The 14,514-nt window shown below is 44.4% G+C and overlaps 1 protein-coding gene across 1 annotated transcript in view; it reads right to left on the reverse strand.

Annotated features, from left to right (window-relative positions):
* Positions 1-14,514, reverse strand: part of Cachd1 (cache domain containing 1) — a 221,723-nt gene that overhangs the window by 76,745 nt on the left and 130,464 nt on the right. The window contains exon 4 of the mRNA XM_052716199.1: positions 5,621-5,727. Coding sequence (XP_052572159.1) covers positions 5,621-5,727 — 107 coding nt within the window. The remainder of the gene's footprint in view (positions 1-5,620; positions 5,728-14,514) is intronic.

Genomic DNA, 14,514 nt, shown 5'->3' on the forward strand with positions numbered 1-14,514 from the left:
AGGGAGTCATGGCCATTGACCATTAAAGGACACACTGAAGTCAGCAAAGTGAGGAGAGTCTACAGCCTCTTAGGCCCATGGGTACCTCCTGCAGCATCTACCTTTACCGACTTCACGATGACCCCTACCCCCAATCCTGTATCTCAGGGAAGACTGCAAGGTTACCAAGATCGGACTCTGCAATTTCAAATGCTCTTTAAATCAAACACAACGAAGCCTAGAGACTTCTCCATTCAGTAAGAAACACCAGTACCTATTTCTGTTCTCGGCTCAGTTGCATAATTCAAGAGAGCAAGAGGCAAATTTCCTTGGACTCTTCAGCTAAACTCTCTTTAGGGATCAAGCCATGAACAAGAAAATAGCTCAGCAGGAATTTAAAAGAAAAAAAAAGAGTGAGAAACTAAAGATAAAAGCAGGAAAGCACCATAATATACCACATGTGCTGTCAAACTTCAGTTATTTGGATGGAATCAGGCACAAGCAGTCAATTTGGAAAGTAGAGATCTGGTGAGGGTTGTTTTAAGGAAAAGAATGCACATATGTGTTGGATGGAGGGATATATGACCCGGTTTTGGATAAATAAATCGAAGAATGGTTTATAATTTATGTGAGTCTATTTTCAGCTAGTCTGAAAGGCAATCTGAAACTGTGTTATCAATTAGGAGTCCATTGATGGATTCTATACAGTCTGAAAAGGCCTGGGGCTGGACATCTTACAGATGTAAATATCAGACATGTGATAGCCTACAGAGTGCATTAATTCTGCTCTGAAAAGGGGCAGGGGCTGCAGGAGGAGAAAAAGGGGGAACTTTGAGGTCGCCCTTCACCCTCTACCACACCTCTCACATTACAAGTAAGTGCTCAAGCATGTGGACTTTGGGACGCAGCCACTGCCTGGTAGAATGTCACAAAACTTCAAATGCAAGCAAGCTAGTGCTTAAGAATCTAAATATTGCCAAAAGCTGCTTGTAAACTGAGCTGTGCCAACCAAGCCGAGAACAACCCTTGCCAGGCAGTGGGTTCTACTTGAGACACACTCTAAGACTGACCAGAGTTCAAGGTCTGGTCTTTAGCTACATCCAACTTACTTCGGCTATTTCCACCTTGATTTTTCAGACCCCTTCACCCATCCCTTAACAACAAACAGTGAAAGGAAACAGCATTTTGTAGGAGCCCTTTTTCCTAAAAAAATGTTCACAACGCTGAGGCTCCATCCAGTGCCTGGAACACGGCAAGCGCTAGGCTACTGAGTTACACCCCCAGCCCTTGCAGGGATGGCTGATGATTTATATAGCTGAATTTTACTCTAGTCCCAGTGAAAGAAGGTAATCACAGAACAACAGATGAGCTCTTCACTCTGATTCCCACGCAATGGTCCAGCTTCATAACAAGGGAGAATCACTTGGAAGGGAACATCCCGAAGTTCCAGACCCTCTGATAATCTATCGATCTATCTACTTTCTTTTCCTTCGCTCTTCTCCATCTCCGACCTCACACAGAGGAGACTCTGATTGCCAACTCTTCTTCACCACACCAGACCCAAATGTGCTGCAATTTCTCTCAACTTAAAATATTCCCTGATGCTTAAAATCCTCCACCGTTTTTTCTAAGCAGACCTCAGGAGTTCATATACTCAGCTGTCTACAGTTCCTCTGCCTTAATCCCAAAAGCCTGAGCCCTCCACGACCAGCCTTTCCTCCTTCTCTACCATTCTTCCCCACAAACTCCTGGCCCGTCATTAAACACTATGTCTGTCTTTCTAGCCCTTGCCCTACTGGAGAAGCTCAACACAGCTGCTCTCTCCTCTGTCTTGAAGTACTTCCTTCAGGAAGACACCCTCATGACTCCCAACCCCTGCCTGCCCTGGACTGACGGTCCGTCCCTCTTCTAATTCCTTTCCTGACTGCTTCTTGCTCAGAGTCCTCTAAGTGACAAGGGACCCCAAGACTCCATCTTTGAGGTTCTTTTCTACCCTAATAGGTGCCACATAGACACAAGAAGTTCCAAATTTACATCTCTATTCTGTCCTGTCCCTAGGTTCTAGATTAGCGTATCCAGCGGTCTATGAGAGTTTTCTACTTGAGTGTCTGCCAAGCATCTAACACTTTACTCTTACCAGATATCCTACTCCAGTCTTTGTGATACTCCCACACCCTACCTATCCCCTCTCTACGGGCAATCTACTGCATCCAGAGCAATAGCTGAAGACCCTTACAATGGCTGGGGAAGCAAGGATATCAGGGATTTGGCCCAGAACTATCTAACCTAATATCCTATCCTATTCCCTAGGCCCCTTTCACCCTACCACAACCACAGTGGCCTTTTTGCAGTGTTTGAGCATAACAAAATTCAAAGCCTTTGCCTTGGATATCTTTCCTTCAGTTATACCCATGATCTACATGCCCCATTTATTCAGATCTCATCAACAAGTCCCTGTGTAAAAGGGTAAAGTCCTGAATCTCCAAACCTCAGAGATCCCTAGGCCTCATCTCCAAGTCACTTTTGCCTGGTCACACATGCTCTCATCTGGTGTGTGCTCCTGTAACAGAACCACGCCCTGAGGAAATCAGAAGTGACAGCTGGCATTCTGGAGATCGGGAAGCCTAGGAATGAGAGGCTGCATGTGCTGAGGAGTGTCTTGCTATACTGCAGCATGGCAGACACGGTACCACATGGGTGAGATGGCCCAAGATTGAACTTAAACTCTTGGATAACTGGCATTAATCCATTTATGAGGGTAGAGTCTCATAAGGTTTTGGGGGGTGAGGGGGACACAATCAACTCAAAGCAGCATTTACCATCACTTGATGTACAGTTTTTTTTTTTATCTGTTTATCATCAGTAACTCTCAACCTCTAAATAAGCTCTTTGTTCTGTTTATAGCTTTTGGGCCAAGTATTTATTATGTGGCACAGTGTTTAATAAATACTTATTGAATAAATTCCAGTTATGTATATTTATTCTAGTTAGTGGCTAGGTGCTGATGATGACTTGGGAAAATGGCTTCTGTATTCAACAAGAAAAAGGCATGGTGCCCTTATTATTAATGATGGTGCTAGACCCCAACAAAGAGCTTGCTGTCAAAAACTTGGGACAGATAAAAGAGAGTAAGGAAATAGGAATGAGGCCCTGGCTGTTATCTGCTCCAGATCTGCTAAGGCCTGGTCCTTCACTGAGGTAGGAGTTCCTAGCAGAGGCAAGAGAGTGTCACTCTAGACTCCATGTGTGTATGTACCACCCTCATTCTGCCTCAGTCTACCCTTGTGTATGTACATAGATAGTATGTGCAGGTATGCGTGTATGCATGCATGTGAGCGTAGACAGGTGTGCATGAGCCACAGCACATGTATAGAGGTCATAAGGACAACCTTGGGTATCATTCCTTGCCTTCTATCTTCTTTAAGAAGGGGTATCTTTTGGTGGTTTGCTGCTGGGGATGCCATGTTAGTGGGCCCATGAGCTTTAAGAGATACTCCTGTTTCCACTTCCCATCTACTTTAGGATTAACGATGCACACTACCACACTCAGCTATATGTGGGTTCTGGGGATTTGAACTCAGGTCCTACTGCTTTGTGGCAAGCATTTTCCCTACTGAGCCATCTTCCCAGCACCAGCCTGTCCTTTCTTATTGTCCTAATCACATAACCAGAAGTTAATGAACTCTCCTCAGAAACTCGACACCAGCCTGAGGATCTATTTTCAGAGACATGTTAACAAAGGTGCTGTCTACCCAAAAGGAGTGAAAAAACAGCCTTCCACATCTGTGCGTTCAACCAACAGCAGCTTGAAACCGTGTGAAAACACCTAAGTGCACTGAATGGTGTAGACTTTTCCACGTCATTCCCTAAAGAATGTAGTGTGGCAGCCATTTACATACCATTTGCATGATATTAGGTATTACAAGTAATCTGGAGATGATTTTAAATATATGAGAGAAAGCACAAATGCTGTATGCAAATGTGACATTATTTTGCATAAGGATTGAGCTTCTGCAGATTTCTGCGTCAACAGAGGATATCCTAGAACCCAACTGAGGAGCTACTATAGTCCGTAATCCCCTTGCTTTATTTATCTTTTCCTGATTCAAAAAACAACTTGTACTCAGTTAGAAATGAACAATTCTCCAGCATCCTTAAAAGATACCTACTTAAATTATTCAATGGATCTCTGGGTCTTATATAAATGAACATTTTACTAATTCAAGTGGAAACCTCTGAAGTCAGTGTGACTTTTAACACTTTGAACAGATAGCACTAAGCTACCCTGTGTGTTTTTGGAAAATACTTATTCCCGATTCTACTCACAGATTGTTATTGTGGCAATATGTCTCGTGTTACTGAGCTTCTTTTTGAGAAGCAATGAACCTGAGAATCAAGTGTCAACTCTGCGGCCTGTGCCAACTCTGGAATCTTCTATCATTAACCTTCCTTTCCTATTTCATGCCCTTATAGACTCTCTTTTAATGAAAACTATTCTCACTTAACTTCTTGTGTAGCAGTAAACCCCACCTGCTCCAGGGGACTTCCGTACTCTCTGACCAAATAAAACTGATTGAATATGTGATGTACCGTGGCTCAAAGTATGTGCCTGGCAGACGAAGGCCGGATCATTTATCTAGCACTTATAGTTTCATTATCCCCTAAGAAGTTGAAAACTTACAACTCTTTCTTTCTAGACCCAACAGGCTCCCTGTTTGTGTATACAGTTCCCAAAGACTACAATCCCTCCCCCAGGCAGCCTGTGGGGTTCTAGAAATAAATATTCTGGTCCTCTGGCTTCTGTCCTGAGTTTTATGTGTCTGTAAGAGTCCTGGGGCTTGGGAAATGTAGGATCTTCATGCTTAAGGATTAGCTCCTTCAACTTCCCAGCATGTGAAGGCTTGGGACCTTTCTGGGTCTTGGTAAAACCTGAAACTTGAGGCTGGTCTTATTTCTGAAAGCCCTCCCAGCTCTTCAACGGGAAAGCCTCCAGGTCTTAAGATCTCAACCAACAAGTGTAAGTGTACACAAGACAGTGTAGGAGAGGAACTTGGAACAGAACCTCCAGGGCAAGAAAGGAGAGACATCGTGGTACTCTGAAACTGGAGGCTGCCATATAAAGGGAGGTTCCGATGAGCTACTACCCCTTCATACAATGGTGTTCCAGTGAGGTAAGGAAGAAAGTGCAATCTCAGCCTGTAGTGTGATGGTGTGGATTCTAGTAGTGGAAAACCCTCCTATTATTCATCTAGAAAACCCTAAAACCAACTGAAAGATTACTGATAGAAAATGCAAATGCAGATGAACATCTCCTATTATAACAATAGCTGGGTCTCTGACATAGCCTTTAACATAAAGAATGTAAAAGTCCTCTGGAATAAGAAGCTGTATCGGGGAGCCTGGTGTGGTAGTTGGCATGTACCATATATACAGTTGTACAATACATGCTTAATACATACCAACTCGATAGTCTTCCCTTCTCTCCTACAGAGTTAACTTCCCCAAGAAACATATACACTTACAAGTATATAACATTGTCCTTTAGAACGAAACAAAAACATTTGAGGCAGTACATTTATTTGTTCAATGTGAATATGGAGGATGCAGTTCACTTTTAAGAAATGAAAAACCAAATGCCGACCTGAATTTAAGTCTCGACCCGGGTTGAAGGCTCTGCTGTTCACGGTAGTAGAAAGTCGATCACAACTCACTGTCCTCGATACGTTGGTATTAAAGTTCCCATCAAACCTGAAACAACAGGACAGGATTAGCAGTGTGTATCTGGTGGGTTTCTCATCTAGAAAAAACAACCAACCAAAACAATCATTCGTACCATGTGTGAACAGGCGAGCCCGTAAATGGTAGGATGGTGAATTAACAACAACAACAACAAAAATAGTAAAAATGATTTCTAAATAATGTGTGAGGAAAAGGAGTACCTGCCTCTAGAAGGCTTAGCAGTCAGGTTCAAATGCCAGGAGATGAAAACGGAACTTTAGAAGCCCATTTTCCTCAAGGAACTTGAGTTATTACTACAGATGGAAGCTAATGAAATGCAAAGAAGAAGAGAAGGCCCAGACTTGAGGAGCGCCGCAGCTGCGGAACAGTTTTTCACTGTACTGCATCTGACCTGTAGAGGCCACGTCTACGAACGGGAGGAGAAAGGAAGTACCAACCCGGGAATAGAAATCTCTGTCCTGTCACACGCGACCCAATGTATGACCTGGAGAAACTTAATGTTCTTATCTGGGAAAATAAACAAATAAATGAAACTTTCCAAAGTTTTCAAAAGGGTTAAGAGTCATGTGTGGATAAGCGTCTCTTGGAACCTGACTGAGAAATGGCCTCTGCCCTGCTGCCGTGCAGAGAAAGCTGAAGTTTCTTGATTTCTTATAATAGCTCAGTGTAAGTACTAAAGGCACAACAACATTAGTACCCAAGCAGATGGATCACAGTTGGAGCCAGCGAATCATTGGCTCAAGAAAACAACAATCTGAAAGAACCTACCAGGACACACATTTATATAGTCAGTAAGGAAGGACAAAGAGCTTCCATTTCTATATTCTATTTCACATTCCCAAAGCAGAGGGAGCTCCTAGAGACCCCAGCGGGCAGTCAAAAACCTTAGCTCAACCCCAGCTCTTTACATCTTGTGGTATATTCAGTATATAGCTCATCAATTAACCTGTGAGTGGATGCAATTCCTTTACTACACGCCAGGAGGGAACACTCCTAAACTCACGATCCATCGAATCATTCATGACTTTGGATTATCTGTTGGTCATCTCATAAAATCTAAGAACTGCTGAACTAGATTGATCAAAGGGAGCTGTGCTTTCACATCAGTTTCAACCCCCAAAATGGAAGAATATTTTTAAAGTGTCTTCTCAAAGATGAATGAGGGAACTGGGTTCTAAGAGCCCTTTATTCCAGCCACCAGCCCAGTTGAGAATTCCATCAACAATGTCGGCTGCACATCAGAGGACTCCGTGGCTTCGCTCACACAGTGGCTCTGTCTTGGACTTGTCCCAGTTTGTCTAGATAGAAGACTGCTTCCTTCGAAGCCACAGAGGAGGACAAAGCAGAGATTAACACAGTTCCAGCTACCTACGTGCACGCTGCTGCCACAACAGTCCCCAAACTCATTGTCCTCGTGCACCAACCAGCAAACAGAAGTCATTCCCTTCACAAACGCGCTCCCAGAAGGCCAGATAATAATATCTGGGGCCTTGTGGGTCATAAGTTCTGTCGGGACACTTCCACTCTGTCGCTACAGTACACAAGCAGCCACAGAAAATGGAAGACTGAGTGTAGCTGTCTTCTAATAAAATTTAGTTTTCAAAAAAAGGTGGTGTGTATCTGGGCATGGTGGAACATGCCTTTAATTGCAGTACGCAGAGGTAAGCCTTTGTGAGTTCAAGGCCAGCCTGGTCTACAAAGTGAGTTCCAGGACAGCCAGGGCTGTTACAAAGAGAAACCCTGTTTCAAACACACACACACACACACACACACACACACACACACACACACACACACACAAACATGAAACAACAACAAAAGGGTGGCTAGCCAAATTGTTTCTTTGAGTTGGACTAGACCAGGGTGGTCCAGAAAAACCTTAGATGAAGAATATGCATGGGGTTTTGCTCTGTCCAGTATGGTAATACATAGCTACTAAGCATTTGAAACGTGGTCATTTATTTAAAGTCAAGTGTGAACAGTCACTGAGCTGTGGTGCCATATTGGTCAACTGAAGAAATCTAGAAGGCTCTCCTATTTGCTTGGCTATCTTTCAGGCCCCCGTTTGCAAATCACTTCCTAAGAAAGATCTATCCTGATGTTGGATAACTTCCCAAGAATGTCAAGGGCCTCTACAGTCTCTCAAAAGTTTGTCTCATATGTTAAATTTACGATTCTATTTATAGGAAGTGGGGGGGGGGGGGCGAGGTAGGTATCAGCTATTTGGCTGTGAGGTGGCCAGAGGTTGACATTAGGTGTTTTCCTCTATAACATTCTACCTTATTTTTTGAGACAGGGTCTTTCACCAAGCCTGAAGCTTGCTTTTCGGCTATACTGGTTTACCAGCAAGCCCCAGGATCTTTTTTTTTTTTTTTTTTTTTGGAGACAGGGTTTCTCCGTGTAGTTTTGGTGGCTGTCCTGGATCTCGCTCTGTAGACCAGGCTGGCCTCAAATTCACAGAGATCTGCCTGCCTCTGCCTCCTGAGTGCTGGGATTAAAGGGGTGCATCACCGCCACCTGGCTCCCAGGATCATCTTGTCTCCGCTCTTCCCAGTACTGGGTTTAAGGTGCAGGTTGCTGTGCTCAGCTTTCACATGGGTGCTGGGGATCTGAACTCAGGTCCTTACGCTTGTGCAGCAAGCTCTTTACTCACTGAGCCATCCCCCCAACATCCTTTGTGTATTTTTTTTGGGAGGGTGTGATAGATTTTGTGAACTACACTGCATGAATAGATAAGAAAGGCGAAAACATACACATAGTTTTATTCTCTGGTGTAATCATAATATTTAGCATTGTTTTAGTCACATTGTTGCTCATTTTAACTGACTTGTTATGAATACTCATGTGCCCAGTTCCATTCTGAGCTACCCAGAAGGCTCCTGATGTCTTAATGAGAACTGACTCATTTGAATGGTTGTAAAAATACTCACCATCTAGCTACACCAGAATCACCCAGGGTGGATGCTGGACTCTGCCTCTGCAGAGTTTGATTTATTGATTTTGGGGATGGAATCTGAGTTTGAATGCTTCTGAGGGACAAGAAAGCCCTCCAAGGTTGTCACACAAACTTCTGAAAATAAATTAAGAGAATGGCTTTCTGTATGAACACTGGTAATCCTTATTATGCCTCAAAGACACAAAGGACCAAGGGGTTTAGTTCACTAAGGACAGAGGGTCTTCGGATTTGGTTTGGGTCAAGAGAATGGAATAGTACACAGGTATGCCTGTAGCTCATAGCTAGACTTTGCTGTGCAAATTATGAAGCCCCTTTATACCTACCCATTTCACAGTAGGGAAAAAAGAAAAGAAAGGAAACCTAGGATGTACATCAAGTGAAGTAAGGGAGCCTTGGAACCTGGACCTAACTCTTTTGCTAAGAAGAGACACACAACATTCTGCTTCTAAATGACATAGAGGGAAAATCTCGCTGAAAAGGACAACTCAAGAAGGTGCCTGACATATCCCACCAGGAGAATTCTGGTCCAATATAGTCCATATGTACCCAGACAGGGTGTCCACAGCCAGGACCTCTGCTCTGAGCCTCACCCCGAGAGAGCTGATATCAGAGGTGAGGGTACACAGACTTCTGGGGTCGTTGTGAAGTGAAAGCTAGCTTATTGGAGCCAGGGAGACCAAGGAACTACTCTTAGGGTTTCTCTCCTCTATGGAACAGATAATCTCTAAGAGCATTAGAGAGAGCTTCTGCTCCATATACCTTTGTTGGCCACAGAACAGTTGACAATGTGGTTTTGCGTCATATCCCCCCCGCCTTCTCTCCCAGCTCTCCCAACCTTCACTTCTAACCACACCAGACTCAGTACAGGCTTGCCGTGTCCACTGTACCCTCTCTTCAAGGCTGGCCCATCAACCCATATTCCTCCCTCCTCCAACCGCTCAGCTCAGGGTGACTTCTTTCTCAACCTGACTGGAGCTGTTCTGCTTCTTAGTTATGAGCCTATGTCTTTTTCCTCTGTGTGTGTGTGTGCGTGTGTGTGTGTGTGTGTGTGTGTGTGTGTGTGTGTGTGTGTGTAAATAATCAGATTTAAAATGCTGCCATTGTCAGAAGCACTGGATTCAAGGGCACAAGGCAGCCCCCCACTACCCCAGGGCTCTTTCTGCAGTCATTCCCCAAAGGCCTCACTTTCTAATATGACCAGAGTGATGATTATGTTCCAAAAACATACATTTCAGGGGTAAAGGAGCATAAACACTAAAAAAAATTATCAAGAAAAATCCAAAAATAAGACGAGCAATGTATCTTTCCTTTGTACCAACTAAAGATTTGTGGGGGCAGGTGGTAATCAGTAGTTAGGGAAGCCCTGTTAGGCAACCAGCCCCCAGGCTGCCTTGAACTCTCATTTCTCTCCAGTTTAGACTGCTCTGAGTTTCCTCACCTGTGCTGCGCCTCAGCCACGGGGCATGCACCCATCTACATGCGGGTTCATGTAAAGCCTGGAGATCTGCCCACCCTGATGCTTTCCACACTACTACGCCACTCCAGTGTCAGTCAGGTGAGGGGGACATGTCATCAGAGGGCAGAAAGCAACAGAGGGAAGGAGAGTGTCTGGGGCTGGCGGAGGAACGAGGCCAGGGAGCATCAGCAATTGCTAGAAGCAAATATAAAAGGGGATTATCTCCTAGTCCTGTGATCACACATGCTAACGCTTGCTGTTGTCTGGACTCTGGACCTGCTGAACTCTAAACATGGGAAGGAAACCTGCTTAGTCATCTTGGCTACACTAGCTACCTCCAGGCCTAGGAAGAATAGTCAAAAGCCCATCTCCTTCAATGCACATACGCCATCAAGAAAAGCAGTTTCTAAAAAACAGCAAGCTAGTCACTCAGATCTGGAGCCCATGGAAACAAAGTTTATGGTTAAGATTCTTTATAAAAACAGGTCAGTTACTCTTAGGACTTATCTAAACCATTTTGCATTGAAGGGTGTATAAGCTGCCAATCATATGCATATAAGTCTAGGTTTATAGAGAGGTCAAGAATTAGAAAAATGATACATTTTCCTCTAAGATGTGTAAGCGATCAGTTTAAAAGACTTGATTCATCTCATGCTTTATATTTATGCTTTTAGAAAGTTAGCAATAGAAAAATCCTACCTAAATCTCCTTTAGACCTTGAGTCTTAAAAAAAAAAGATAATGAATTAAATCCGATTTCTCTACTTATTTTCATAAGATAAAACCATTGCCTAGAATTCAGTTTCTAGAGGAATAACTCCATCTTTCCTATCCCCTTAAGAAAGAAAGAAAAAAGGAAAAAAAAAAAAAAAACCTTCCTTTTGGATTTACTTTCATGAACAACTGATCGAAACTGCGTCCCGAGGGAGAAAACAGGGCTGTGACTCCCACTTTGATCTCTTCCCCATGGAGAAATTCACTCCCTGCCTGCCTTGCAAGATGTTCATTTGATTGACGCTTGCTCTGATGTGCAAACTGCTTTGAACTTCAGACATTTAATTCCCATCAGGCTGCAGTCATTTTTATTCTCCTTCAACAGGATTTACGAGCAGGAGATCAGCAAATGTAGAAGATAAAATAAATTTGCAGAAGCTTTGAATCTTACATCAAAACAGTGTTCAAGTGACTTCCAATTGGATTCCGTTCAGCCTCGATCCACAGTGTAAACCGACTTTTCAGTGGAGTCCTGATTTAGAGAGAAAAAGATAGAAAGGAAGACAGACGACGGGCACACCCCGTTTGGGGTTTTACTTCCTGAATCTGCTTCTTGGTCTTTGTTTAAATTCTCCAGGGAAGGTGATTTGCCAGGCAAATCGTCCAGAATCCTGGGTTTTTCTGAACCCTTCCAGGGAAGCCGGCCCAATTTATCACAGTGCACACAAAAACCAAACCCCTGGTGTGGGTTCCCAGGGCGGTGGTGAAATGTGGTATTGTTCATGGATACATTTTTAAGGCAATGATTTAAAAAGCAAATCCTTGGGGATTTCTCAGAAGAGCGAGGCTTAGAGTGTTCAGGAGTCCATACACAAAGCCAGCGTGGTGGCAGCTGAGGGGGCCGGGGACATTTTCCTCATTTGTCCGCTTCTTTTTAATCACTGCTAAACTGCAGAGACAAGTGTAAAAGTCTCTCAGTCTCTCTCTCTCTCCCCCCTCCCTCTCCCTCTCTCTCTCTCCTTTCTTCCCGAAAGCAAAGCTGGTATCAGTTCTGAAGGAGTGGGGAGCAAACACCGACAGACTCCCAGTGGAGCTCTCGGGTCAAGCAGGTCCTGGCAGGCTGCAGCATTCTGTTTTAAGAACCGCACACAAAAGAAACCACAGCTCTCAGCACCAGTAGCTTCAGGAGCCTCTGGGGAAGGGAAAGACACGGAAACGCCTGTGCCTCACACCCCCCCTGGCCCTAGTGACAGCCCAGAGTGCCTGCTCACTGTAGCTCTTCATCTCCATCCAGCCAAGTTCCTGACTGCTCGTTCCTTCTCGGATGGGGGCTGCTTTCCAAATATTTGAGCAACACCAGTCGCAAAGAATTAAACAAGCACTCCTTATCTTCCACTTAACTACCCATGAGAATAAAGTTAAACAGAGGAAGAGCTAAGATAAAAATCGAACATCTGCATTGGCAAATATTTAAACTCTGAATGGTGGAGGAAAGGGCTAAGAATAAAAATCACTTCAAAAAGGACCCATCACATTCATAAAGTCAACGACACTCAAACCCCCCAACCGAGCTTACTTAGTCAAACACCTGAATTCATGGGCTAACGGAGAAGCTGTCAAATAGCATGTAATCATGTGGCGAGAAATGGGTTTTCCTTCCATCTCCACAGAGATGGGAGAGATAAGTCACATTCCTTTTGTTCTTATCAGCAATAAGGATTAAATCCCGGGCTCAACAATGCCAGGTTGGAACAAGAGCTGGTTTCCAATGCCCTTGGAAGGTAAGGCACTCAGAGCACAAGGCACCTACCTAAGCAGCATAGAGAACAACCCATTCCTTCTCTACCGTTTCCTCACAACACATCACCAACAGGTAGCGCCCCCCCCCCCCACTCCCCGTGACCTTGGGTCACACATTCATATATGCACACAGATGATCTTGTCCATTTTGTGCAAAAGCTAAGCGATTGGATAGGTGACATCTGGGGCAGTTGGAGGGGACAGGTAGCCACATCAAACAAACTTTTTTTTTTATCCCTATCTTCTTCATCAGTAGGCTGAGTGTGAGAAGGCTGGGCACAACAAGAAGAGAAACATATAAGGCAGAGATCATGGCCTGGTAGTACCCTTTGTGCTCTTCCGCGTCACCTCTGTCCACTGGCTGCTTGACCTCCTGTAAGGATGGCCACACTTCACATTTATTTTCTTAAACACTCCTCCTCCTTGTTTGGAAGACACAGAGAGGGAGTGGCCCTCCCTCTACTTCTTCATCCTCAGGGCCTTGCCCAGCATCAGACCTGTGAGGAACTCAGTCATTATTGCGAGTGAAGAAATGCAGGAAGCCTAGAGGCCAATGTCCCAGGCTAGACCAAAGACTACAAACTGTGCACTTCCTCTTTTAGGAAATAGCAGACATCGGTGAGCTGCACCACACAGACATCAAAGACAGCAGCCAAGAACCTCTACGAGCAGGTGACCTTGGAGATGAGCTAGCCCAGCTTCCGGCTCAGGCTGTGCTATGGAGACAGGCCTGCCCATGCAGGCTCTGCAAGGCATGGAGTGCTAACGTCTGAGGTGCCTGAGGAAGGTTACTACAGGTATGAGTGAAGACAGATGTGCACACCATCACACCGTGTGAGAGATTACATCCAGAATGGTTCTCAAATCGCAACCTCTAAAAACGCTTTCCAATTTCAGTACCATGAAGCCTATAAAAAGCTTAAGGGTTGGTTTTCAGCTGTGACCAAGTCAATTCTTTAGAGCTGGGCTAGCCCTCTAACTAGCACCCCCCATCCCCAGCCAGGTTCTAAAAAGAAAAGTCACAAAACAAATTCTACTTAAAATTCGTAAAATGCAGGTGGTGAGATCCAGTACCGGAAGCATTGAGGTGTCTCTCACCTTTTGGTCAGTGGAGGTGACATAGGAAAACTGAGAAAGCAGGAATCTCACTCAGCTCCCCACCCGTGGGTGCCTCTGGAGTGAAGATGCTTCTTATCAATAACAGTCTCACAGACACAGCTACCTAGTCAGCACCCCTCCCCCAGCCCCTCCCCCACGTTACTGCTACAGGAACACGGTTTGGGTTTTAGTCTAACAACATCTGGACAGTGGGAACTTTGTGTTCAGCTAATCTACCATTTAAGTTGTCACTCAGTAGTCGTCAATGAAATTCTAAGAAGAAAGATAATTTAGCACCTCCATGGACAGGGGAGCCATCCTTACTTCTATCTTATCTTTGGTCAAATTATTTTGTCATTATAGGAACAATTCATTTGAGCCAGGCATGGAGGTGCATGTCTATAATTAGCACTTGGGAGATAGAGGTCAGAGGACAGTGAGGTCAAAGTCAGTCTGTGCTACACAGTGAGAGCCTGCCTCAACCAAGAGAAGAAACACACAGCAATAAAATCCCCAACTTATTTGGAATCAGGAATCCAGATTCTAAACCCACCTCACCAAGCCCTGCTACATCTCTTTACACTGTTTGCTTCTCTGGAAAATGGAGGGAGGCATGGCTAAAAAATTAGGCAACAATGGTACCTGCCCCCCAATCTGTTCACAGAATTTGAGGGGTGTTGATACTGAATTACGAATGTATGCAACTCATTTTCTGTAAGTTCCATATTATAACCAAGCAGCTTTTCAGAAATGCAAATGTCCTGCAAAAATCT

The sequence above is a fragment of the Peromyscus californicus genome, unplaced genomic scaffold (assembly GCF_007827085.1).
Source record: "Peromyscus californicus insignis strain IS unplaced genomic scaffold, ASM782708v3 Scaffold_5__1_contigs__length_169319896, whole genome shotgun sequence".
Taxonomy (NCBI): Eukaryota; Metazoa; Chordata; class Mammalia; order Rodentia; family Cricetidae; genus Peromyscus; species Peromyscus californicus.